The 27,571-nt window shown below is 41.7% G+C and overlaps 1 protein-coding gene across 2 annotated transcripts in view; it reads left to right on the top strand.

The window, feature by feature from the left end:
• LOC311062330 (alpha-1,6-mannosylglycoprotein 6-beta-N-acetylglucosaminyltransferase B-like) overlaps positions 1–27,571 on the top strand; it is a 147,080-nt gene that overhangs the window by 103,325 nt on the left and 16,184 nt on the right. For both annotated transcript variants that reach the window (XM_084081276.1, XM_084081275.1), the window contains 3 exons: positions 17,882–18,013; positions 25,522–25,655; positions 26,399–26,529. In XM_084081276.1, the coding sequence (XP_083937402.1) occupies positions 17,882–18,013; positions 25,522–25,655; positions 26,399–26,529 (397 nt within the window). The remainder of the gene's footprint in view (positions 1–17,881; positions 18,014–25,521; positions 25,656–26,398; positions 26,530–27,571) is intronic.

Here is a 27,571-nt window from a genome sequence, read left to right as displayed (position 1 = left end):
TTTGTCCCTCAGGCCCCTGCTCTGTCTATCTACAGTACATTCAGTGTAGAAAGAAAAACCTGAGTGCAGCGAGGAGGGGGGGGGTATAATGGCTGCAGCCTGTTGGTTTTTCAACAAGTCCTCAGGTTTTTGGAAGCTGTTCACCACAGCCATTAAATCCTTTACTACAAAGTAAAAACCCTCTGTGTTCATTTCACTATTTCACTCATTTCTAGTATAAAAAAAACACACTCTCAGAGGTAAATTAGCACTGAGGATTTTTACCGTGCAGCTTTCTCCCTGCCTGCTCCCATTCTCCATGGATGTTTTCTCATTTTCTCTGGCACCTGCTTCAGCCCTGGAGCCAATGGAAAGCTGCAAACCCTTCAGTCTTTCTTCAGCCAACCAACTGAACCACCATAAAACCTGTGATGGCAACTGCACTTCAACAGTAGCACTCCATCTGTCTCTCTCCTCTCTATTCCCCTCTGTCTGTCTGTCTGTCTGTCTGTCTGTCTGTCTGTCTGTCTGTCTGTCTGCAAGTGCAGCACAAATACATGTACGATGGCCCCAGATGAACCCAACAAGGACAGACAACAGTCCGTGGCTCTGGTATCTGGGAGAACCGTTGTGCAGCTCAGTCCAATTAGACCAAATGTCATGCAGAGATGCAAGTCAAAATAAGAGTCATTTCCCGCGGTGTGTGTGTGCGTGCGTGCGTGCGTGCGTGCATGCGTGCATGCGTGCACGTGTACATGTGCGTGTACAGAGTTTGTTATGTTATGAGGTGGTGACCTGATGAAATGTAGTAAAAATCTGCGGAGTTGTTAACAAGCACATTGATTTGTGCTTAGAGTTGGAAACTAACTGCACGGGGACAGGAGAGAGGAGAGGAGAGGAGGAAACTCTACCTAGTGGCTTGTTTCTACTAACGCAGACATTTTAAGCAGACAGTGCGATGCAGTATCCACGGTAAAATCCTCATTGTTGGACCCTTGCGGGTCCATTACGGGTCCATTCTTAGAGTCTCAGACTTACGCCTATACACTGAGCATGTTGCTGAGCACGTTGTATTCGTTCGTGATTAATGTGACTGCTGACTGTTTCACTTACAGCTGCGTGGTGGTGTTGACGGCCAATGTGAGAGGTTACATTGTTTATTTTCTTTTCTTACAAATTTCCATACCTATACTTGTTACAGCCACAGCCCAGGCAAGTAAATAATAATCCTTACAGTTAGCTAAGGGAACAAATCTATAAGTTTGTTCCATGCATTTCTACAAACAATCACAAAGAGAACCTGAAGAAAGTGCTGTAGGTCAAAGAAAACAGCAGGGGGACATCTTAATTGCTATGACTAAAGACAAGGAAAGCAAACTGCAGATTCCCAAGCGGTGCTTCAATATTTTGTGTGTGTGTGTATGTGTAATATCTCACAGCACTTAGCCTGGTTCATGGATGGGAAGTCATTAATGAGCGGTTTCTGCGCGCCTGTGTGTGTGGACGTGCGTGTAATGTTGTGTGTGCTCCTTTGTGAGTTCTGTATAATCCGTCTATTGATAGCGAGTCTATAGGATAGTGAGAGGTGAGCTAAGGTTACTGTTTCCACTGCACGGTTACACTTTAATGTCACGGAAATACTGAGGGGAAAGGGTTGTATAGAGAGTGTCGAGAGAAACAGACAAAAGGGAGACAAAGTTAAAGAGTGATAGAGAGATAGAGAAGAGAATAAATATGTTGAAATGAGATCAGAATGAGGCACGCTGCTGACAAAAAGAAACTGCAAGCACAAAGCAGGAGGAGAGATGTGCAATGAAACAGCAAACATACAAGAGAACTTCCCACTGAAGAAAATAATAACGAGGTAAAAAGTAGAAGAACATGTTGTTAAAAGAGAAGAGAACTGTGTGAAATCACACAGTGAAATCCACAGTGTTAATTGAACTCTGGGGGCTACATTTACTAAGCCTTTTGTACCTCATTTTGTATGCATTCTGTGCCTATGTGTGTATAATTGATCAAAAATGCGCGCCAGCCTGGAAATGCATTTTACTTCATTTTAAGTGCACCTTGTGTGTAGTTATAACTAATGGAGGATCATGCAAATAATTAATGGAAGGAGACATTACTGTAAGATTGTAGTGAAGATGACAGTAAATGCAGGAAGCACACTGCAGAGAATCAGAGAGAGAATCAACAAATAATCAAAACATAGACACTGCTATAGATCAAGCAGGCACACAATAATTACTTATTGACCTTGAAACTCCCACTCAACGTTCCCATCTGGCTATAGTCGCATGACTGTTGCCAGATGGGAGCTCTTTGCATCTTTAGCCTTCACTATCTGGCACTATGGCTGAATAGAATCTACAACAGAACCTGGAATATCACAGCCCACATTATCATACTTGTCTCAGGTGAACACGCTTTATATATATTTTATGAGTTTCCCCACAATGGCGACATTCAACACACTAAACGGTCGTTTATTTATTTTTTGTTTTTTGAAAACACACAATGAATGCTCAAGTCATCTTTAGCACAAGGCACCAAATCCCTGTCCTGCCATCTGCTAACAGGACTTTGTTTTGTGACTCCTAATGCATTCATTTCATGAGCAATAGTCGCCCAGAGTCGCATTTTCTTTTTCATTGCATTCTTACAAAACATTGTGGTGTTCTGTTACTGACAATTTCAGCATCATTGAATGAAGCTGTTCTTTGTAGCCTTGGTGGAGCTCTAAGGCGATGTCAGTCCAGTCCAATCAGATGACTAATGTCTAATATTGGTGACCCAATAGCTACTGTATCTCAAAATCTAGAGCCACCCCATGACCTTTCCTCTACCGTCAGCCTCAGGCCAAAATGTCACCTTTCCAGACGAGATATCTCATAATTTAATAGGCAAATTGCAGAATGAGCCCTAGAGGTTTTGGTGATCCAATAGCCTTCCCTCTAACAGCAATCTTTTGCCTAGGGGCTGTTAGCGAGGATTTTAGACTGTTAGTCTTGAGGGCTCTTGTGTTTAGTCTTGAGGGCTCCACAACACATCCCACTAGTCCACTTCACAGCTCCTCTTAAGATCTGCTTCAAACGCAGAATGGGATCAATGTGCTGATTGTGTAATTATCTTATGCTTTAGTACATCAGATGATAATTCCATGCACCTTAGGCCAGTGCAAATCACACTCAAGGCACTACGCCTTTGATGTATGCAAATCTGTCCCTGAGAGTGGGAAAATGCACCCAAATGGACCCGTAAGGGTGAAATGAATCCATAATCCAATGCAATGGACATTTTGAAACCTTTGGTCGAAAATAGCGATGCCAGGGTTAAGGTTGTTAAATGAACACTGAGAATTTTACTGTGTGGCAGTGTAATATTTTACAAGGCATTATGCAGGGTGGATAGCCGTTTTTGCATTAATCCTTGTATTAATCACGCAAGCTGTCCACGGACCTAAGTACTGGACTTAAATCAATGGGTTTTACCAAACACACACGCTTATAGTCATTTACAGCTTACTATTAATGCCACGGCCGTTACATACTCAGACACACATGTAGTTTATGTAGAACCATATCAAATGATATTAAAGCAAATATACTCTGTCTCCCATGAGTAATGACCATGATAGTACAGCAATCCCATGGCTGTTTATAATTAGTGGGTAATGGGTATGCATTTGACCCCAGTGGGGTGTCTCTCTCTCTCTCTCTCTCTCTCGCGCATGCACGCACACGTGCGCACGCGCGCGCACACACACACACACACACACACACACACACACACACACACACACACACACACACACACACACACACACACACACACACACACACACACACACACACACACACACACACACACACACACACACACACTCAATGTAATGAGACAGGAGAACCCACGGGTGGTCTTTCAAATGGGTCCTCAAAAATGATATTTTTTGACAAATTGCAGAGTTTAAATCGTGTTTGATCTTATAAGGAACAATCAGGGTTTATTCATGTATGTTGAAAATGTGTTGTTTAAAATATTAAACAAACTAAATCCTATATTACCAAATAAAACTATATACATAGAACATTGTGAAGTAAATAGCACCAAAATAAATGATAAAATAGAGACTAAGTGGTGAAAGTGTTAGGATTTGTGTGTGACCCAGGCACACAGCAAGGCAGGAGGCGGATAGACGGTTGAAGCCTGGATTTTTTTAAAGAGAGAAGCCATAAAAAAGGGATTGCCACAAAATAATACTCTGAGGAAAAATTGGTGCCACAAAACTGCCACTAAATAATAAGGTCTTTGTGCTCACTGCTGGAGTGGTTGGTGTAGGAGCAGGGTGAGGTCTCTGCTGGCTGCCACTGCTCAGCTGAGGGGTTCTGGGTAACTGGAGAGATGAGGAGGAAGAAGGAGGTCAATGATAATGTTCATGATGAAAAAACAAGGCAAAGTCTGGCACTGTAAGCAAGTTTAACAGGCTATAGAAAGCACTACAAACAGTACTAAATGTAGGACTGGACTATACTTTACCACAGTGGTTCTCAACCTGTGGGCCGGGTCCCCACATAATTTTGGGTGGGTCCCCAGATGACAGTGAAGTGACAATTTAAGGACTTTTAATGCATTTTTGATACCTAAAAAGAAAAGAAAAAACAGCATTACTGCATCAAATGTAATCAACAAACTATACTATAAAAACTAGTCATACATTAGCCAAATTGTCAAATAATATAAGAAATAGGTGAATAGGCAAGTCTGATGATAATAATGACACAAATATGTTTGTGGTGCATTATGAGTGGCCCATTTAAAGTCTCTGTAACATAGAACATAAAGTAAATACTACCAGAACAAATTATTTAAAAAAAGACTAAGTAGTAAAAAGGTAAGGCCTCTGCAATTCCACTTAAAAACAAAAGGAAGTACCTCAAAGGAGGAAAACAATCCTAATGCAATCCGATAATCATTTCTAAAGAAAAGCTGATTACGAGACATGTATTCATTGAGCGCCAGGGTAACCATGAGCTTGGAGGATTCTTCAGTGATGTGAGGACCCACGCTAGAGTTCTCAACGGGCCTGAAAATTGAGGCCCGACCCTAACTGGGCCGGCCCGATTTTGAAAACGGTCACTTTTGCGTTTGAGCTGCATCCAACGCATCCTCTGCCATTTCCGTCAGCCTTACCCTGCGTTTTAACAGCGGGCAACTCTCGGGCAACATCGGCCAAAATATAATGAAAGTCTATGAGAGCCGGCGATCGGGCGAAGTGGGCGGGGGGGGGCGATTTTCTTTATCTTTTTGGGCGATATCGCCCGGCATCGCCCAGAGTTGCCCGCTGTTAAAACGCACCGTTACCCATTCGGCCGCTAGTGGCAGTTGAAATGTCTTTTTTGGGGGTAATAGAAATTTGTGATCAAAGAGTGATGCAACTCTCTCTCTCTATATCGCTGTCACAGTAGCAGACATGAATAGATGCCAAACGGCCACATTCTCTTCTCTGAGGGTTTTCATGGAAAGGTTCTGGCTATTTCAATCCACAATCCTGGATGGTATCCTTTCCAAGTGGGCTGATGAGGCTTGGAAAGAATTGGGTTTCAACAGTCATGCTGGGTATACTAGGTACAGTATACTCATTTTACACAGTAATGTAGACCGTGAAAGAATCTTCAGCTTGGTGACCAAAAACAAAACCCAGTAGGCCTATCGTGCCAGCCTTACCACTAATCTGCTACTGTAAGTTCTCTTGACCAGAAAGGCCATGATGGCTGCCAAAGATAGTGTGTGTCACTGTGTGACACTGTGCTTGGAAAATCACAGTCTGCCACATATGAGGCCAGGCTGCAGAATACAAGTTCAACTAGAATTTTCGCAATTCTGGGAAATTGCAAAGTGTGGTTGCGCCAACGCCAGTCGCGGGTCACAGCCGCCGGGACTCGAGAAATACGCTGGTAGGAATACCGCCGGAGGCCGCGCGACGTGCCATTCGAATTCGGTGCCGATCGGATCCCGCGTTCGTGATACGTGGCGTTTTGATTTTGATTGGATCAAAGTGGAAATGCTTTTGGGGATTTGATGAGTATAACACCCTTGACATGTGATTTAAATTTGGGATTGACCGGACGTTTCGTTCGTGATTTTTGGCATTTTTTGTAAAACAGGCCCCTCCCACTAACTTTGGAAGCCAATTACGGATGAACGGTATGGACTATCAAAATTCCGCTTGGATTTGGTTGTCGGATGGGTCCAGAGATCATGTGTACCGATTTTTGTGAAATTTGGACAACATATGTGGGATGAGGAGCTAAAAGTGTGTGTTTTTGTGTTTCAAAATGGTGGAAAATCTATCCTGATGCAAATGGGCGTGGCCTATATGGGGAGTTGCGTCATGACTCAAGGAATCTTTTTTTTTTTTTACGACCTACGGTTCGAGAGTTATAGGCCAAAACATAAAGTGGGCTGTTATAGCGCCACCATGAGGTCGACTGGTGATTTTTTTTTTCTAAATTATAAACCTCCCCTCCAAGTCTTGTAACTCTAGCCCTTACGGTTTCTGAGAAAAAGATACTTGAATGGGAGTTTTTTCATTTTCCCATTAAAGTCGATGGGGACATTTAATGCACTAATAAATCAATATAAATTAAACTAACCAATCTCTTAGCAAAATGATAGCCATCGATTCCCGGTGAGACCGGTCAATTTGACATATGGCACAAAATTGGGGGGAAAAACTGTGGGAGGAGTAGCGTGGCAAAATAAAGTTTATCTAGAATAAGAATATTAAAGTGGGAAGAGTATGGTTCCCCTGTTAGGGCAACCACACTAATTAACACTTGAACTCTGTTGCAAATGACTGAAACTGACAAACCGAAAATTACGTGTCAGGTTTATGTTCGAAGTAGGGTGGGAGGGTGTCAAAATGGTGCCACAGAATCTTACAGTATTCAAACAGAGAAAAATCTGTTTCATTGATTGTGGTGCTATTAGTTTGCCTATTTATTTCAGAATTTAATTCATCAAATAGTTTTCTGCCAGAGTTTATGTTGAGCTATTACGCTACTGCAAATGGTTCAGTTTTCATTTTCAGGTACACACAGCTGTCCAAAATGTCCTATGCATTATGTCTGTTTTTGACTGCACACCCGTACATGAGCTGAACATCTTTTCGGCATAAGGACTCTAAGACTTTCTTCAAGGTTGGCAGGTCTGTTATAGTGTGTGCTGTGTTCACGCGCGTGGGTATAATTATGTGTTTGCTAGCTTGTACGCAGATACTATGCGTCTATGTGCATGCACCCGTGCATTTCCCAACTGGTTCCCCCTGGCGCCCTCCTTCACAGTCAATGTCGGCTGTTATTCTTCATGATTTAGTGGGATTTGATCAAAAGTTGCTGACGAGGAGAAACAAACGGGGCTGCCTGACGCTTTGGGAGACAAAGCAGGAACAGGCTTCATTACCGATGTAATGCATATGCAGAGTGTGGAGGTGAATACACATATGCCCAGGAGCCAAGCCAGCCTTGTGTTTAGAAAGCTGTCTGACTCATTCTGCCTCACTAATTCACTCTTATTACTTTGTGAAATTGTTCTACCTCTCTCTTTCTCACCCACCACGCTATTTCACTTGTTTGGATGTGTTGCTTCTCCATTCCCCCCCCCCCCATTCTTCTCTTCTATTCACTCTCCTCTCTTCTTTTCCCTTATCTTTTCCCCTTCTTCTCTCCTTTCCTCTATTCTCAAAATTTGTATTCTCTTATGATTCTCTGCGCCAGGCTCTGTGTGTGTGTGTGTGTGTGTGTGTGTGTGTGTGTGTGTGTGTGTGTGTGTGTGTGTGTGTGTGTGTGTGTGTGTGTGTGTGTGTGTGTGTCCGTCTGTGGATAGCTAACTCCGGCACTGTTGGACCGATCGGCGTGAAACCGTGCACGCACACTCCCTGGAGGCCAGAGCAGAACTAGTTGCCCACATTTTCCTATTCATCGGCCTGTTATAGCGCCACCAGCAGGACGATCGGTACACATCACATTATCTCTATAGTAATTTGATCAAGACGGATCTGTCTGATTCTTCATATTTTATCCTGATTGGCTAAGATTGGCATTGAAGTTTTCCTCCATGTTAAGTTTTCTTTGCATAACACAGTGTTTGCTGCCAATCCTACCAATTTTGTCCAAACCTCAACCAAATCGGTACACAGGTCTGTAGTCATGTGATCAAGATCTCTCAGATTTTTCAAATTCCATTTTGTTTGACAACGATTGGCTTTCAAAGTTTGCGGAGGGGCACGTTTGCACATAATGCCACAAGCATTGCTGGACAGCTGTGACAACAAACTTTGAACGCACACTCCTAGTAGGCCAAGGAAGAACCTCCATTCAAAAGTATTCACATTGTCCTGGTATACCGCCACCATGAGGCCAATGTTTGTTACCTGGCCTGGCGGAGATCTGTGTCTTGTCTTGTCTTGTCTTGTCTTGTGTTGTCTTGTCTTGTGTTGTCTTGTCTTGTCTTCTCTTCTCTTCTCTTCAATACTCTCTTGATCTCTTCCCTCACTTTCTGTTTACTCTTTGTCTTGTTTCCCATATCTTTCCTGTCAGTTAACCTCTATATTCTCTCCCTGCAGCCTACCTTTCTTCACTCCGCTTATTTTTATTTTCCCTTCCTTCCACCTCTCTGTCAACTGTGACTTCTCATCCAAGAACGTTTTATTTATTTATTTTATTTTATGTATCTTTAACAGAGTGTATAGGGAGATTTCCCGTTCCCTCTTTCGTCTCTTTGATTCATTCCCCACTTCTTCTCTTTCTCTCTCTATCTGTTTATGATGCCTTGTGGCTGTCTTATCTAGTTCACCCTGCATTTGCTGATAACTAGAGCCTGTCAGCAGCTCCCAGCACCTCTGTGTCCATGCTTGTTATGTGCCTTGGTGTTTGTGTACACATGCACGTGTGTTTGTGTGCCTGTGTACGTACGTGTGCATATCAGTGTGTGTGTGTGTGTGTGTGTGTGTTTGTATGCCTGCAAGCGAGAGAGAGTGACACATATGACACTCAAACGAAACCACATGCACATACTGTAATATACCACAGATATTCATCCCATAGGCATAATCAGAAGCAACTGTTGTGACAGATAATTACATGGATAATTTGAGTGTCTGATTATAATGTGTGTGCGTGTGCACTGCTATCGTTTCACTGACCACAAAAGTAGAGATATGTTGAGAAAAACAAATCCGTTAACAAACATTTTATGCAGTGAATCAACACAACCTTAAATACAGAACAAATAAGGAAAGGATTTTCAAAGTTTAGTAACTTGCCAGATGGGTCATGCCTTATCTTTCATTCTCTTAACATCTAGAAAATGTTTCCAACCATTGGAAAAATAATGATCTGGTTCATCCATGTGATGACCTATCAAAGCATGTGAATAGTGACATGCTTAAATGAATGGACATGTTGAAAACATCTAGTTCAAAATAAGAACAACAACACAAATGCTTAACTGATGCACTGATCAAGATCACTATAAGTATCCATTGTTGTTTAGTCACAGTTTGATTGTTCAGTGAAATCTATTCCCTCCATAGACACCATAGAAGTCCAGTGGCAGTAAGATTGAAAGGCCATCCAGCCGTTATGCCTGAAGTCTATATAACAGATAACACTGTGCTCATTATAGAAACACCTATCTGACAGTACCGTAGTGTCTCTATCTTCTCATGTCGGTGATAGTTGCTGGAAATCTTTCAACAACGCGAAGACACAAATGCACACATGTTCTACAGTTGCTGTCATATCAGTGAGCATTGTCTATTGTTCCCGTGTCACGCTATTGACCCCCTCCTTTCCTCAGTCAGACAGACATGAGAGTGGCTGATAGTGTTGATTGGAACGCCCTTCAACTTGCTGCTACCACCGTACCGTCCAGAAGAATTTAAATTTAAATTCAATCATTGTCCAAGATTATTGTGCCGGTTTAACCACGTTCATTATTGTCAATTTTTATATATTTATCAATATCAATATCAATATATTTCTCACTTTGTTTCAAAAAAAGCTATTTTACAGTTGTGGGGATACCAAGCCAGAGTTATGGAACTCTTTGGAACCCCCTCCAGTATAGAACAGATGTGTCTGAGCACCATAACAAACCTTATTTTCTCTACCCCAGCTAGCCAGATGAACTGAAACAACTATTGTCCTGCAAGTGCTGGTATTTAGAAAGAACAGGGTTATAAAACATAATGGCATTTAGAGCACATAAAAGATAGTTTTGTGTGATGCTTTATTGTACTGCACAGTCGATCCTTTGTTTACGCAGGATGAGAGTGTGCGTACCTGGAGGGAATCATTCCCATCATAGTTGTTTTGCTGCAGGAGGCACACAACTCCACACATTATTACCGGTGACAGTTGATGTGTTGAAATATGTCAACAGAATTCATCAACAACACCGCAGGAATCAACCAGTGTTCCTCACTTCCTCAATCTATTACATTCTAATTTCCTATTGATCACAGTGAATGATGTTTGTTTCTTTCAAACTGTACAGTAAGTCAAAACTGATTTTGGATACTCAGTAGAAATTTGTCTTTCCAAGAACTGTGTGTGTGTGTGCGCGTGTGTGTGTGCGCGTGTGTGTGTGCGTGTGTGTGCGCGTGTGTGTGTGTGTGTGTGTGTGTGTGTGTGTGTGTGTGTGTGTGTGTGTGTGTGTGTGTGTGTGTGTGTGTGTGTGTGTGTGTGTGTGTGTGTGTGTGTGTGTGTGTGTGTGTGTGTGTGTGTGTGTGTGTGTGTGTGTTCTGGGGACTATTGACTGGATGCCAGCCTAAATACCACAGAGTCCTGGGTAATTGGGTGCCTCTGTGGCCCTGTGTGTCTGAACAGTGTAGTATGAACAGTGAATGAGAACAGCCGGGATAAGATAAGATAAGACTTTATTGCAACAACAGCCGAGGTACAGAGTCAAGAATCAAACCAAGATAAATAAACAATAATATAAAAGAAAAGACTGAGCTGCTGGCCCTAGACATCGGCACTGGATCTCTTAAACAGTGAACGTGTGTACAGTCTATCAATACTGTATTATGTGCAATGAATATATGAATGAAAATAGATCTATCAATATACTTCTGTCGCCAGTGAATATATGAATGAATGAATAATAGCAACAATGAGTATACGGTTGGTTATATGTAGGTCTATCAACACTGAGTATGAATATAGACTATGAACATTTTATATAGATACAGGTACAGACATGACATCTGACCTCTTCACACTTCTCCTCACTTTCCTTATCTTTCCCTGTAAAGTATCCCCCCCCCCCCCCCATTGTCGTGCCTGATTTGCCAGGTGTGAAATGAGGCCAATTCGAACCATGGCAAATGCCCCCCTTTCTCCATGACAAGGCTTGGACTATCCACTGACGTTCCACTGACGTGCCAACTGCAGGCTCTTTGAAACTTTGGAATGTCACAGTCTATCAACAATTATTATATGGCCTGTATAAGTATAGACTACCAACAATACATATAAGAAAGGATAGTATTAACAGTGAATATGAGAATGAATATATTGTATATGACGGTCTGTTAACAGACCTTCAACAGTGTGTATCTGGATGAATAGTATAATGCACAATCTCATTCTCAACAGTCTATGAGTGAATATAAGTACAGTCTCTCAACAGTTATCCTTAAAACAGGCATCTGTGAAAGTCTAGTGATGTACAGCCTAGTCCATGTGCAAGGGCACCTGAGTCCATGCAGCCGTCATTAGTCAAAAGTCAGTAGCAGACAGTGCAGGGCTTAACCCATTGATCCATTGCTACTATATTGGTGAGTCAGAAAGTTGACTGTGACTCTGACTCTGAGTTTGGTAAAAAATAAATAAATTCATGAGCATAAGTTATGACCATCTAATGTGGGTTTATCAGTGAGAGCTTACATTTAACGATAGAGAAAGTAGGGAGATACGAAAACAAACAAATTGAAGCTGCAGTTCAATGTTATGCCTGAATGGCTGCCAAGAAAAGACGTCAAGAGTAGAGAAAGGGGGGAATGAGCCAGATGGTGAAGGACCTTTGTTCGTTCTTTGGTTCTTGCTTCTGCACAACACAATACTCATGATGAATACAACTTTGTTGCTGATTGAGTGAGAATAAGTCAAACCATAATTGCATTTTGACAGTTATTTTTACAATGGCCCTTACATTTTATTTTATTCCTTGTATTCTTTATTTCTTTTGAAATGTCTTCCTATGCCATTGATTGCCTTTTTATGCCTTATGGAAAGCATTTTGAAATGCCTTTGTGTAAGAAATGTGCTATAACAAATAAACTTGCCTTGCCTTCTTTCTGTCTTTCTTTCTTTCTCTCTCTCTCCCTGTGAGTCCCTATGAATGATTGTGGACATTAGGGAGGCTGAGCCGATGCAGTTAGCCTTCCTGCAATTATCTAAACGCTCTATCGCTAGCCTGCAACTTCCCCAGACAGTCTAGCATGACAGAGAGACAGATAGGAGAGGAGACTGATAGGCATCTGCAGGCAAACAGTGGTCTGATTGGGGTTTCATGTAATGTAATGAAGAAAGGATTGGCATTCAGTATGTTACTGTAGTTGTCTTGCTGTGCATGTGTTTGTGCGTGTTGGAAAACATGGATGGTGATGTAAATATGCTGAGAAATAGATTTGAGGGGTACATATAATTAACATATCGTGCTGTCTCCTTCTGGAGCTATTTCATGGAAATAGTTTGGTGCTCTCTTGCTATCCAATTATGTTTCAGTCTCATGGTATAAATAATGGACAATATGGAATAAAACGAGACTCCCTGCGTGACGACATATGTAATATAGCGCTTAATTGCTTTTATTTTGTCAGGGTTTCCTACAGTTGTGGGGACTTTACCTATAGTATAGACCACGTACAGTACACACACACACACACACACACACACACACACACACACACACACACACACACACACACACACACACACACACACACACACACACACACACACACACACTGGAATTTGTTCAGTTAATTGGAGCAGTTAGATGTGTCCTACATGTAGCTGTGGTTCCACTGGGACACAGACAGACAGTAGCCCTGCAGCACAACAGCCGTATTACTAGCAGTTATACAGGTATAGTAATCAGCCATTGAAGCTATGGTTCCATGCATTCTTTTAAGTATCTTTACCTCCCCTCTCACCATTTCTCTATTCCTCATAATGTCCCAGTTGAAATCCTTTTGTGCTCTGTAGCTTTACTGTAAATGTACTGTTAAACTGACTCATAGTGAAATCTACTGTGTAAATTATGTGTCATGAAAAAATACATTTGGACAATTACGTCTAATATAATGGTTGCCATTTCTAATTAGCAGTGAGTTTGCTGAAAAAATAAGAATAAACCACTTACAATTATCTGACTCAAGAACAGAAAAAAACATATGTAGCACTTTAAACGAACACTCTTCACTTGTTCGATTTGTTTACTACATCAAAGTATCTTCCCAGCTTCTTCAGTGGAACAGGGAATATTATTCTTGCCTATGTTTATTGATGTTTCAAAGCTCTGTTTGCACTCTCCCCTCCTTTTGATATCTGCTGACCGACAAACATACCTCTTTACCTCTGAGATCTTTGAGTCATCTGTGCCAACGTAGAGGGACTTGATAGTGGACAAAAGACTAATGAGGTGTGCTTGCCTCCTGACAAAGCCCATGCAGTACAATAGCCAGCTTCAGCCATGCCTTCCGAAAGGCATGGTCGAGACTATGTTTTGCACCAGCGAAACTGTGCGCACTCACTCCGTGGATGCCAGAGCTGAACCTCTGCCCCAAATTTTTCACATGGGCCTGTTATAGCGCCACCAGGAGGCCAATTTTTGCAAAACACATTTTTTGACAGCACTCCTACAAATTTTGTCCAAACATCACGCAGATCGGCACACAGTATCTATAGTAGATCTAAGATTGGCTTCCAAAGTTTGCAGGAGCGCTATAACTGCACCGATCTGTGTAAAACTTTGTGTGTGCACTCCCCAAGGAAAAACCTTTGCCCGGCATTTTTCATATCTGCCTTTCAGTGACAATACATTTTCTGATATTACTGGATTGTATCCAAATTTCACGCAAATCGGTATACATGATCTCTATAGTCATGTGATCAAGATGTATCTGTTAGATTTTTCAGATGCCATCCTGATTGGCTAAGATTGACATCTTAAGTTTGCAGGAGTGACCCGTTTTGAACAAAATGCCACAAATCATGAATGCAGCATCCGATTGCGGTGAAACTTTGCACACACATTTGCACTACGTTGAGGAACAAATGCCACCCTTTTAACATTGCCCTATTATAGCGCCACCAGGAGTTCGATTTTTGCAACAAAAGAAAAAGTATAATACTCCTAAAAATTGTGTCCAAACATCACGCAAATCTGTACACATTACCTCAATAGTCAAGTGATCAAGACGGATCCGGCTGACTTTTCATATTCCATCCTGATTGGCTAATTCCGAACATTGCTGGCCCACAATAACCTACATGACCTGGCTGAAACCTGTGCTCTGAGGAGCACTTTTTCTAGTTGCAGCTGTTATGGTTTATTATTGAATATTGATTGTGAAACTATTAAATTGCAGGAATGAGTAAGTAACCTTAGGAACCAATGGCTCCCAGGCCATATGGTCCATTTATCAGGAGCGTGAGGCAGCTTGATGTGCAATTACACTCCCTGGAGATGATAGTTAGTATGTCGCATGCAGGGACTTACCCCTAATCAAACCCTTGATGCTGAGTGCCTAGCAGGGAGGCCCTGGGTACCATTATTATATTCCTTGGTATGAGTCGGCCGGGGATTGAACCCATGACCTCAAATTCTATTCCCTATTTTATACTATTTTATGCTATTTTTTAAACATATATAGTGCACGATTCTTTTAAACAAATACAAAGTTTTGACACAACGTCTCCCTTTTATCCCATCACTTTGCACTGCTAGTGGTTTGTGGCTCCCAGGATAAAGTTCCTGTAAGCGGGGGCTTGTGAGTATATTGAATGGTCCCTGGCTATATGTACTTAAGCCAAAAACACTCCAAAGTAAATGTGGCGTAGCGATATGAAATTTACTGTGGTGGTGACTTATATAACAATTCCATTAACCTTTAGCCTCCTCTGACGCAGGGGGGTCAAAGTAAAAGCCACCCGACCACTCACAGGTCAGGTGTCCAATAACAAGCCTGTCGGCGTGGTAACCAAAGGTCTTTAGTCAATCAATGGGATAGAAACTGAGCCAAACAGGGATGTGAAACTGGATGCAGTACCCATAGTCACAAATACACCTCTGGGTGCCATGAATGCAATGACGGTTGTGCAGCTTGTTCGTGCATGCGTGCATGCGTGCGTGTGCCGTGCGTGTGTGTATGTGTGTTCATGGGAAACATGTACTGTATCTGTGTATTCTGAATGCAAACAGATGGCAAGAGAGTGAGATTCTCCCAGCCAGTGAGGTGTACTTAGCCACCAAGGGTCTTTTCACCTTTTTTTCACTGTTAAGTTACTGGAATGGGAGTTGAGATGAGTTGTGTGCGCGCGCGCGTGTGTGTGTGTGTGTGTGCATACTGTATCATAGATAGTACATTACTGTATAAACATTTCATCAATCTAGATGCTTTTAACAGATTTATAATGAGAATTTGATTTGACATCATGATTCGATTTGATTAGACATCATGATTAAAAGAAAAACACATGCTTCTCAAGGAAACGTCAAGGATAAAAACACAAACAAAATATTGCAACATAGAACAGGCAATGCAACAATAAATACAACACTATAAAAATATAAAACTAAACATAAAAACTAAGCATAAATAAAAGATCATAATAAATAGAAGTGACCATGCTATTTTGCAACATTTTCTAAAAGCCATACTTTGAGCCATACCTTTATCTTGAGAAGAAGATTGAAGAAGAAGAAGTTGATGCTTTTTATCGTCAGGGGTAGCAAGTTCCAGTTTACTGCTCCATATCTAAATGAGCATTTTCCCATTTCAGTTTTGAACTTGGGCAAGTACAGGTCTGCAATACTTAGCCACTCTTCTTAAAGAGTGGAAGTGGAAGAAACCAAACAAATGAAATGATACGCATGAAAGTGTGCAAGATTGAATTGCTGTAGTACTTTCATTTGCCGAATGCGATGAGGGTAAACTTCACAGGAGTCCACTGTAGCTTCCGGACATGACAAACACAAAAGGAGAAACAAGAGGAGAAGCACGGTGGGAGAGATGGGCACAGAATGCAAAAGTGAAAGGGAAGGGAGTGGTTTAACGGTTAAACCACTCTCTTCCATTTCAATTTTGCATTCTGCTTGAACCCCAGCATACAGTACCTATTCTGGGGGAACATTTATTTTAAAAAAAATACACGCCCCAATGTGACGTTTTGAGCTGGTAGATTAGATCTTTTTGACGAAGAGATTTGGTGTAGACGGAAAAGACTGACGACAGTTGTAATTTCAAGTCCGTTTCACTAAGATTAGAGGGTTTAAGTGGTTAAGTTTAACCACTTAAACTAATCCCCATGGATTAGTCCACGGAAAAAAATATGTATTTACAATTAACCATGCAATGATGTTTAGCCAAAAGTTAAAGAGAAAATATAAAAACATTGTCTAAAAAAGTGTTGTAAAAAAGGATAAATGCAAAATTTAAACTAGAAAAAATGCTCCTCGGAGCACAGGTCTCCGCCAGGTCAGGTAGGTTATTTTGGCCTCCTGGTGGCGCTATAATAAGCCAACATGAAAAGGGTGCCATTTGTTCCTAGGCCGTGCACGGCAATCGGACACTGCATGCAAGATTTGAGGCATTTTATACTAAAAATGTGTTTTGCTAAATTTGAACTCCTGGTGGCGCTATAACAGGCCAATGTTAAAAGGGTGACATTTGTTCCTCAACGTAGTGCAAATGTGCATTCAAAGTTTCACCGCAATCGTTCATGATTTGCGGCATTTTGTTCAAAACGGGCCACTCCTGCAAACATTACATGTCAATGTTAGCCAATCAGGATGGAATATGAAAAATCAAACAGATCCGTCTTGATCACATGACTATAGAGATCATGTGTACCGATTTGCGTGAAATTTGGATCAAATCTGAAGGCTTTATATAAAAAAATGTGTTTTACATAAGTCTGCCTCTTGGTGGCGCTATAAAAGGCAAATGTGAAAAATGCTTAAAAAAAAGTTTTCAATTTTCAAATGGCATTTCTTCCTCGGCCTAATGGGAATGTGTGTGCAAAATTTCACGGAAATTGCATGCTGTGTTCATAATTTGAGGCATTTTGTTCGAAACGGAGTACTCCTGCAAACTTTGAAAGGCATTTTTTGCCAATCAGGATGAAATATGAAAAATCTGAAATGAGACGTTTCTTTTAATGACTATAGAGATACTGTGTACCGATTTGCAGGATTTTTGGCCAAAATATGTAGGAGTACTGTCCAAAAATGTGTTTTGCACAAATCGGCCTCCAGGTGGCGCTATAATAGGCCAATCAGAAAAAATCAGGGCAGAGGTTCGGCTTTGGCATCCAGGGAGTGTGTGTGCTCAGTTTTGCAGCGGCTGGGCCAACGGTGCCAGAGATAAGCTGTTCACAGACACACGCACACACACACACAGACACACACACGGACACACGGACGGACGGACAGGGTGCAAAACGTACTCTCTCGCCATGCCTTTCGGCCTGGCGGAGACAATAAAGCAGATCTAGGAGATCTACTGTAGCAGATCTAACTATTTTCGCAGCGCAACACTATACGATGAATGTATAAAATAGGGCATATGTGGTTATTTCTAATGCTAGAATATATCTCTGTGTTGCAGATTCCTAGGCGTGCCTCCAGGCAGGGGCAGTTGCCCTCTGACGGGTCCTCTGCCCTTTGACCTTATCTACACTGACTACCATGGCCTGCAGCAGATGAAACAACACATGGGGCTGTCGCTCAAGAAACACAAGTGAGTATATGTATTCACATTTAATATGTACTGTATACTGTACTGTATATGTCTGTGTGCTTGCGCATCACATGCGCGTGTCTTTGTGTGGCACGGACGCACGCACGCACGCACGCACGCACGTACGCACGCACACACACACACACACACACACACACACACACACATAGTTCACAAGCATGTTAACGACATTAACGACATCTCTTCCAGGTGGGCGGGATGGTTTGTAAAGAGTCGTTATGGGTTCATTATGGTCTGGTTATATGATGTACATGTCAGTGACCAGCTGTCTGATCATAATTCAACCCGCTTGTTAACACACTCTCCTGTGTCAAATACTCTCTCACACACACACACGCACACACACACACTGAACACACCGTCTGCACTGGCATTTTATTAACAAGGCTTGAGTATGCGCTGGCTACTGGTACAAATAGCCACTTGTGTAGTGAGACTGACAGTAATGATGTATCTGCGTCTAGTAAACAACACACACAGATGGTGACGGCCCAGGGTCATCACTATATGATGCATTAGGCCCATCAATCGTTCAGCTCGGCCGGTAATCACAGAGATTTTTATCAAGTGTGTGATTCAGTGGAGAGAGGGTCAGTTCATTGGAACACGGGTTGCTGGCTGGGTTGTTGTAGCATTGTTTTCAGTTTGTTTAGTGTCTAGAAACTCCATACAAGTTTGTTCAAGGACATACTGTAATGTATGGTTCACAAAGCAGAGGGAAGCAGAGAGAGACAGAGACGCGAAAACATTGATAACAACTATAATAATAACACTCCGCAGCTACAGTATAATCCAGGGGAGATCGCAATTGCAATACATGGAAGCCTGCGGGAAGATGTCAAGTTAGTAACATGCACTGATGGGACTTGAATTCATAGAGATGGAGAGGGAGAGGAGCAATGGCAAGTCCTGTGATAGTCTAGCCACCTTTTTGTGGTCAGCAACCTTTTTGACATGAAGTGCTATGTTTTTATTTTCTTGATAGTCAGTGTTTACATTACAACATTACATTTAATTATGACATCACATAAATTAAATATTTCCAACCGGTTTTGATTTCCCACATACATAACAACCTTATTTTTTCTTCTTCTTTTGAAATATTTTCTTTCATTTCAGGACATTGTAATGATTATTAGACTCAAGAGCGATAACCCACATACAGTATCTCCCAGACTCCCTCCCCAGTCAGAGTTCAGAGTTTGAATGTAGAATTATATGCAGAATGTAATTTGCATACAGATGTGAGGGGACTTAATTTAATAGACTATTTGCTCGGGAGAGGAAATAGTCTATTAAAAACTAGATACTGTAGTTTAAGGCTTATATAACAAGCTCAAACACCCAAATAGCATAATGCAACCTCATGCATACACATAAATTCACACACCGTAGAGACCTAGTTTCAACCAAGAGCATAATTGCATTAAAAACAAACAATAGTTACCACGGCAGGCATTATGATGATGACAATAGGCGATTAGGCACTCTACATATGTAGCAAAATATAAAACTGTACATCCCAATTAATCCACTACGCCATACACAACTACTACCATGGTGGGCATAATGGCACAAAACAGTAAAAAAAAGTTAAACATTTGATTTGATGAATATGGCCCTTTTCCATGCATTTAAGGCAGTGGTTCTCAACCAGTGGTCCTTGAGGAGGTTCCAGATGGTCCCCAGCTAAATGATGGAGAGTTGGTAACCAAATGGACCCTTACAGTATAGATCTTTAACTCTTGAGAGCGTAAAATGAAACCAAATGGACCCTTACGTGTCCATTTGGTTTCATTTTAGGCTCTCAAGAGTTTAATTATTGTTAAACATTATCTCTCCCATGGTGGTACCACATCAATGCAGCATGGAATTGTGGACAAAATTGTATCAAACGATACGATTTAAAAAATGTTCTAAGTCTTGGCTCAAATGCCAAATAAATAATGGACCTTGATATGAAAAGGGTTGAAAACCACTGATGTGAGGTATACTGGCCCTAATTTAGTACCTGACCTAATCATACTTCACAATGCATATGACAACATGCAATATCATAGTCATCATGACAAGGTAAGAACAGCCAAGAGTACAGACTAGCTGAAAAACATCTTTCACCTCACGTCACAATTTGAGAGATTGTGAGAGAAAGATAGAGGATAGTTGGAAAGAAAAGATCACAAAACAGAGCAGTGCCAGGATGTTGGAGCATACCTCACACCAGATAAAGAGTGCTAATCCATGTATATTTAAAATCTAATTATGACTGAGAGAAACATATTATGGGTGGGATTGAGCACTGGTTCTCAGCGTGACATCTGGGGACCCCCGGGCAGGGGTCCTTGAGGGGATTCTGCAGGGGGCGTCCAATTTATAGTAAATGATTGTGTTAGGAACCAAATGGACCCTTACAGATCTGTATGAGGGTCCATTTGGTTCCCGTTGTACACTCTGAGTTAAATTAACACTGAGTTGAGTCATATTTGACCATGAGTATCTATACATTGACTCATGTACTTGTGTTTCTATTCTATTCTATTCTCTCTCTGATATTTACAAATCTACAAATATCTACAACTACTCCCTGTATATACCACAGGAACTCAAATGTAAACCCATTAAGGCGCTACAAGCTATCAATAAGGAGTCCGTAAAATTTACAACCCAATATATAATATGTTACACACACCATTGATTTGCATCGATCCACCATAAGGCAAGCAAACTCCATTACATTTTATCTTTCCCCCTAATGACATTTCCTCCCAACAACCAAGCATTACTACATAACTGCTTCACCCATTCATCTCAACCCAACAACTCCTTTACGCAAACAAATATAGGTATAGAAGGTCAGTGACATGGGTCAACACCACACACACACACACACACACACACACACACACACACACACACACACACACACACACACACACACACACACACACACACACACACACACACACACACACACACACACACACACACACACACACACACACACACACACAGCTCTTTCTGTCTGCTTCATCCAGACCAGACCTGACTGGTTGAGCCCTATTAGCTGAAAGGCACCATTAATCAAGTCCAGAGCTCTGGGGAACTTTAGCTTATACTTTAATTACTTTTGTTTTATGTTACCCAGGACGTCCACGTTCATTTATTATGCCTGAAGAACGCTAGGTTGTCGTGTGTGTGTGTGTGTGTGTGCGTGTGTGTGTGTGTGTGTGTGTGTGTGTGTGTGTGTGTGTGTGTGTGTGTGTGTGTGTGTGTGTGTGTGTGTGTGTGTGTGTGTGTGTGTGTGTGTGTGTGTGTGTGTGTGCGTGCGTGCGTGCGTGCGTGCGTGCGTGCGTGCGTGCGTGCGTGCGTGCGTTTTGTTGTGTGTTGTGTGTACATATGTGTTGGACTGCTAAAGATGCTGAAAGCCGATAGGGGATAGCCTTAAATCACACCAGCCCATCTGATAATAGGACTGGCCTATTGATCGGTTCTGCATGCTGAATTTACTGCCCCGATAGTGGTGTGGGCGAGGGAAGATATCTGGAAGAATAGACATGCACAAAAATACCACATTACTAAGACACAAGTGTTGCCAGGAGCACTGCTGCACAACACATATAGAGTGGGTGTTGTGCAGGTTGGTTGGATAGTAAGCACCTGGCATTTCAGCATAAAAGTCAGTTCAGCATAGTGGGATCATTTTGGATCAGGTGAACATGTCATGCTAGATTTAACCAGTAGTATAGTAGCATAACACAATATATGCTCTTCTGTTCAGAACACAAGGTCTGCTAAAGTCCTTTAGAACGTGGTTGTTCTTCCCACGGAGCCGGCCAACAAGCCATGGGCGCATATGCCAAATTCAGGTCATGATGGATGAACTGCAATGATACCTGTGCTGTGCAAATATAGTAGGCATTGTTAGGCACATGCCATATGGCTGAATGGCCACACCACTGCACTGTAGTGGTGTTTGTACAGAATGCTTGATTTCCCATTGATCGTTTGGGACCATAGCATAGATAAAGACTCTGTTGTGTGCATACTGTTGAAAAAAATATGATATCAAATAAATCACACTATGGTAGATTGTTGTACACATTAGCATGTTGCCTGAATGGTTAGGCTGGTCTCTATGAAGCTTCTAGAGTCAGGTAAAGCACAATGTGACACTAGTATATTAAAATATTGTACAATAAGGCTCAGGTTACTTAAACATTGCAGGGTCAAAGGGAAATGTTATGTCTAGTGTAAAGCTCTGATTTAATTTAGATTGAAAGTGATAATAACTGTCAAAGAGCCTTGGAAGAGCACAATGTAAATTAATTTGTTTAAATAATAGAAAAACTATTTTATTTTAGTTTTAGGGTGGATTTTCCCTTTTCGTGGAAAAGTGTGGGTGATAACCCATGACCCTGCCATCTCCCTCCCAAGGGGACCACTGAGCGCGGCTTTGCAGCTATTTAACCCAGATTATAGCCACACTCTGATGTCCTGATAGATATTCAGCTCAGCACTTTCACGTCTTATCCCCTCTGCTTACAATCCTTCACTGCCCACCCCCTTCGAGACCTGTTATCTTGTGTGTAGGAAAGTGTCTGCTGTTTTGGAGCCAACGGTGAATGCTAGTGTGTATAGACTGAAGGAAGGAACAGAGGATTTGGAGTAGATGTCTAAAACCTGGAGAGCAGAGCAAACCCACATTCAGAACACAGACACAGGAGATAAGGTGAAGTTTTAGGGTAAGGTCACACATCTGTTTCAGAAGTGTTAGAGCCTATGTGGTACACGCCTTAAGCACTGCTATCTGGGTTAGGGTTATTGTTTGACGCTCGGTCAAAGTTCACCAGTGTTGAACTCCACACTTCAGACGCGTTGAAAGTGCTGTGTCAAAATGCTGCAACCGGATGCTCCACCACCTTTCTCCCATAGAATGTAAGTGAACGGACGCTGCTGCTTCTGATGTGTACGTATGTGTGACCGTGCCCTAAAAAGGTTTAGGATGGCTGGGAGTTGAGGAGCAATAGTTATAAAGGCTTGGGCAGACTGGAATGGCAGGCAGACTGGCAAGTGAGCAGGCAAGGAATGATCCTAAAGCACAAGGAAAAGACAGTTGGTACTGGGACTCGAGCGAACTAATCACTAAATTATGGAGGTCTGAAGCATGTCACGACCACTGAAACGACCACTAACGATCTGATGAAGAGTGGGGGTGAAGGGCAAAGTATTATATGCAGGAGGTGTGATAAACTGAGGGATGACAGGTGTGTTAGCTGAGGGAGTTGATGAGCTGCTTGAATGCAGGTGTTCAGGATTCAGGTTAGTGAGCTGTAGGAACGAACACACGCGCACACCCACACGCACACAAGTGATGATACTGATGTATCTTCGCAATCGATGTTTAATGTCGTTGTCACACCAATAGTCACAGCCTCAGTAAACACACACACACACACACACACACACACACACACACACACACACACACACACACACACACACACACACACACACACACACACACACACACACACACACACACATTTCCCCCATAATCCTGTCTTCCCTTCCTCAATGTCCCAAAATTGCAGACAGACAAGGACACGAGGATGCAAGTTCCCTTGTAAGATATATCATTGTGAATTTATTACTTTGCATCCAGTACAACAGAGTTTGTCTCAGAAAGAAGAGAAACACATTTTGGTGTCACCTTGCCACCAGCCTTCACTGGAATGTTTACCAAATGTTTTGATCATAAAACATTGTTAACCTAGATACATTGCACTCATTACAGTGCAAACCTGTGCCATTTTCACCTGAGATATGACTATGTAATTCTGACCTTGCCCTTGTGACCTTGGCCTTTGACCTAAAAGTTCACCCTTGCTTCAAGGTTTCCAGCTGATCATTCCTCCATATGCCAGGAGCCTCCATAAAATAATATTTGTCAAGATTTGACAACATGTTTTGAAAATGGCAGATCTATAAGCACACAATGCGTCACGACGATGTGACACACATAAGCTTGTAGTTTGGCTATTTTCAAATAGGTGAAAAATGAAATTGGTTAAAAGTGTTTAAACTCTTTTGCTGGGGACCCCTGGGAACCCCATCAAGGACCCCTGGGGGTCCCTGAACCTCAGATTGAGAACCACTTCTATAGATTACGAGGATGTGCGCTGTACAAGGTTGCTTTCTGCTTATTATTGCTTTCTGAATGCATTTCTGAATGCATCATGAGATGCATTCAGCAATGAAGTGGCCCTCAAGAGGTATGCCTTACATAATGGAAATGAAGTGTGCGTACTGTAGGCAACAGCCGGTGAATGATTCTCTCCTCAGCTCTTCATTTTTGCCCCCCCCCCACCTCTCTCTCTCACTCTCTCGCTCACACTTTACGTGTGAAGATAGAAATCCACATAGATGCACTGTTATTTGCCAGGCGAGCATCTCTGGCTCACAGACTGGACTCTGAAGTCTTATTTAGATTTTGTTAATCCTCCTGAGCTCATTGATTTCTGGGTTTACTGTAACATACTCACAGCAGTGGCACTGGAAAGGACACAGCAAACTTTGCGTGAGCGCGTGTGTGTGTGTGTGTGTGTGTGTGTGTGTGTGTGTGTGTGTGTGTGTGTGTGTGTGTGTGCGTGTGCGCGTGCGTGCGTGCGTGCGTGCGTGCGTGCGTGCGTGCGTGCGTGCGTGCGTGCGTGCTTGCGCATGGCTGCGTGCGCGTGTGTGTGCGTGCGTGCGTGCGTGCGTTGAAACGATTGCTTGTGTGCTGTATTCACCAAGAACATCCAATCAGAGTCCAACTGCTATTTCACACTCTCACACCAATCCTTCAGTGCTTTATTCCTCCCACATTGTACTTGACAACTTGTGAAAGAAGAATGTGGGGGTTATTTTTGGTTCCCACGTATTACATGATGTTTCTCCATTGTTCAAAATAAGTCATTTGGGGCTCCTACTTGTTTCTATTGTAGCCTCTTGTTGTCAATGGACAGCACTGAATGACTCAGCTTGCTTCATTGTTCCTGACATCACTTATCAGACTAACAGTATAACAGAGTTATATTCTTATTATTGCATTTTTTTTCTGAGCCGGACAGCAGTCACAATGATGAATTATGTTTAAACATTGGATGAAACTGGTGAAAGATCTTCCATTTTGGTTGCATTGAAAACCACCATTAAATGTTCAAAATGAATGCTGTATTATCATCTTCTCACACTAGAAGTAACATACATAAAAAAGTAATAATTAATAACCCAGCTCTAGCTTAAATAACATTTGCGTCCATTTTACCATGTCTACTAGCCTAGGTGTTATTTAAATGGAGTTTTCATTTTTAGTACAATACATTTTTCATCTGTAGTGTTCCCAAATAGACATGATGACTCCATTAACAGTCAACCCTTTAATAATTTCCCCTTTGTTGTGTGTTCACCATCAGTGTTAAGACTTTTTCTTTCACCTGTCTGCTTAGGTGTCATATCCGGGTGATTGACACATTTGGAACGGAGCCGGCATACAACCATGAGGAGTATGCTACCCTGCACGGCTACAGGACCAACTGGGGATACTGGAACCTGAATGCCAGGCAGTACATGACCATGTTCCGTAAGTCCCCCCCCCCCCCCCCCCACCCAACTTTTTTTGAGTGGTGCCAACCACTCCTACATTTGACTTTGTCCGTATGCCCGTCCGTCCGTATGTCCGTCCGTATGTTTGAGCACGGCTGATTGGTCAAGCTTCACGGGACACGTGACAATATGTTGTCACGTGTCACGTGACAACATATTGTTGCTGATTGTTGCGGATGCAACCAGTTACACTTTCAAAGGCACCACTCTCTTCACACTGGATGTGATTTTTATTGAACATTGGCAACTAAGAGTTACAAATAAAGATGTTTGTAGCTTTATAATGATGATGAAATAATTTGTAAAAGTATGACTTTTGTAAGCTAAGTAATTAAAAAAGTTTTTACGTTTGACTCGGTTCAACTTCAAAATGAGTTTTCACTGCGAGGCAAGACGAGGACGCAAGAACGCTTTTTCACTAATAGCAACAGAATTTGTTCATTGCAACCCTCAATGTTATTATACTTTCCATTTGCCTCAGACATGCCTCAGACTAGACTGCTACGTGCGCTGGCTCATTTCTAGATTTAATAATATTGCAAAACAATCAAAATCTCCCAGCCAATTACAGATTCACTACTATACAACAAAGCTATTATTGCTACTGCAGAAGAAGAAGACAGCGACAGCTAATCTCTCTCACTGAATTTGGCAATGAAAATGAACAAAGATAACTTCAGTGCTATTTTGTTGTTCTGTTTTACACACACACACACACAGCTCACACACCAGACAACTCATTTATGGGCTTTGTGTCAGAGGAGCTGAATGAGACAGAGAAGAGGAACATTCAACAGAACAAGGTCAACACTATGGCAGTGGTGTACGGCAAGGAAGCTAGTATGTGGAAGGTATGGATGCTGACACACGCACGCACACACAGTACACGTATACTGTAGATAGGGGTAGGTATAAATAAGATTTATCTTATTCCTGCTCCTTTTCATTTATGGAATATGTAAAAAGTTTTAAAATAAATGAAAAGTAGATTAATGTAATCATGTAACCATAATGAAAGAAAATAAAGATGAACACAAACACTTGCAACCAACACATGGCCCCTTAACACATTAACTGCCAAAGACGTTTAAAAACGTCCTGAAAAAAAGAAATAAAAAATCTCTAATTTTTTTGTTTTACATTTTTTCGTTATTAGCAATTATAGGCGGGTGCATATATGGTTTGACCAAAAAAAAATTGGAACAAAAGGTTTCTCAATGGTTTATTGTAGTATCAGGTGTACTTAATAACATATCAAAAGTCTACCAAAATCTGATCATTAGAAATGTCAAATTTCCAAGATGGCCGCCACCAGTTCCTTAAAAGACCATTACTCCTTCATTATTTGCCCTACACAAGTAATTATGGTGCCTAACCCCATGTTTTGATGATCTAGGAATCCAATTAGCATATATACATTATAGTCAAGTGATTATAAGTACAATTAAATATTGAAGCAATTGGTTATAAGCATATTTAACAATGTAATTGGACATTTCTCCCTTTTCTACATGCCATAATGCCCAGGATTGGTGAATTCATCACCTATACATGTAATTCACATTCTGTTGAAGCTTTCACATTTTTTTGGATACCAATAAGGAATAAATTCATTATTACTGGGTGGTACTGTGACATTTGTAAAAACATGGCTGCCAAGTGATAGACTGGGAATATTACACAAATCTTGGAAGAAATTCCTTACCGAGAAATGTCTTCACCAATTTGTTTGTAAAGGTGTCTGGTTCCCAAACTGGGGGTCCCCCAAATGATTTTGGGGGGTCCCCAGATGGTTAGCTTAATGTGCAACATTGTTTTCTCACTCAACAGTAAACAAACCAACATACAGTATAAGTGTATACAGGGTATCTGCACATTTATAAAGTTACAATT

The sequence above is a fragment of the Gymnoscopelus microlampas genome (genome assembly GCF_963454915.1).
Source record: "Gymnoscopelus microlampas genome assembly, chromosome: 2".
Taxonomy (NCBI): domain Eukaryota; kingdom Metazoa; phylum Chordata; class Actinopteri; order Myctophiformes; family Myctophidae; genus Gymnoscopelus; species Gymnoscopelus microlampas.
Note: the sequence above shows the minus strand (reverse complement) of the source record. Positions and strands in the feature narration are given on the sequence as shown.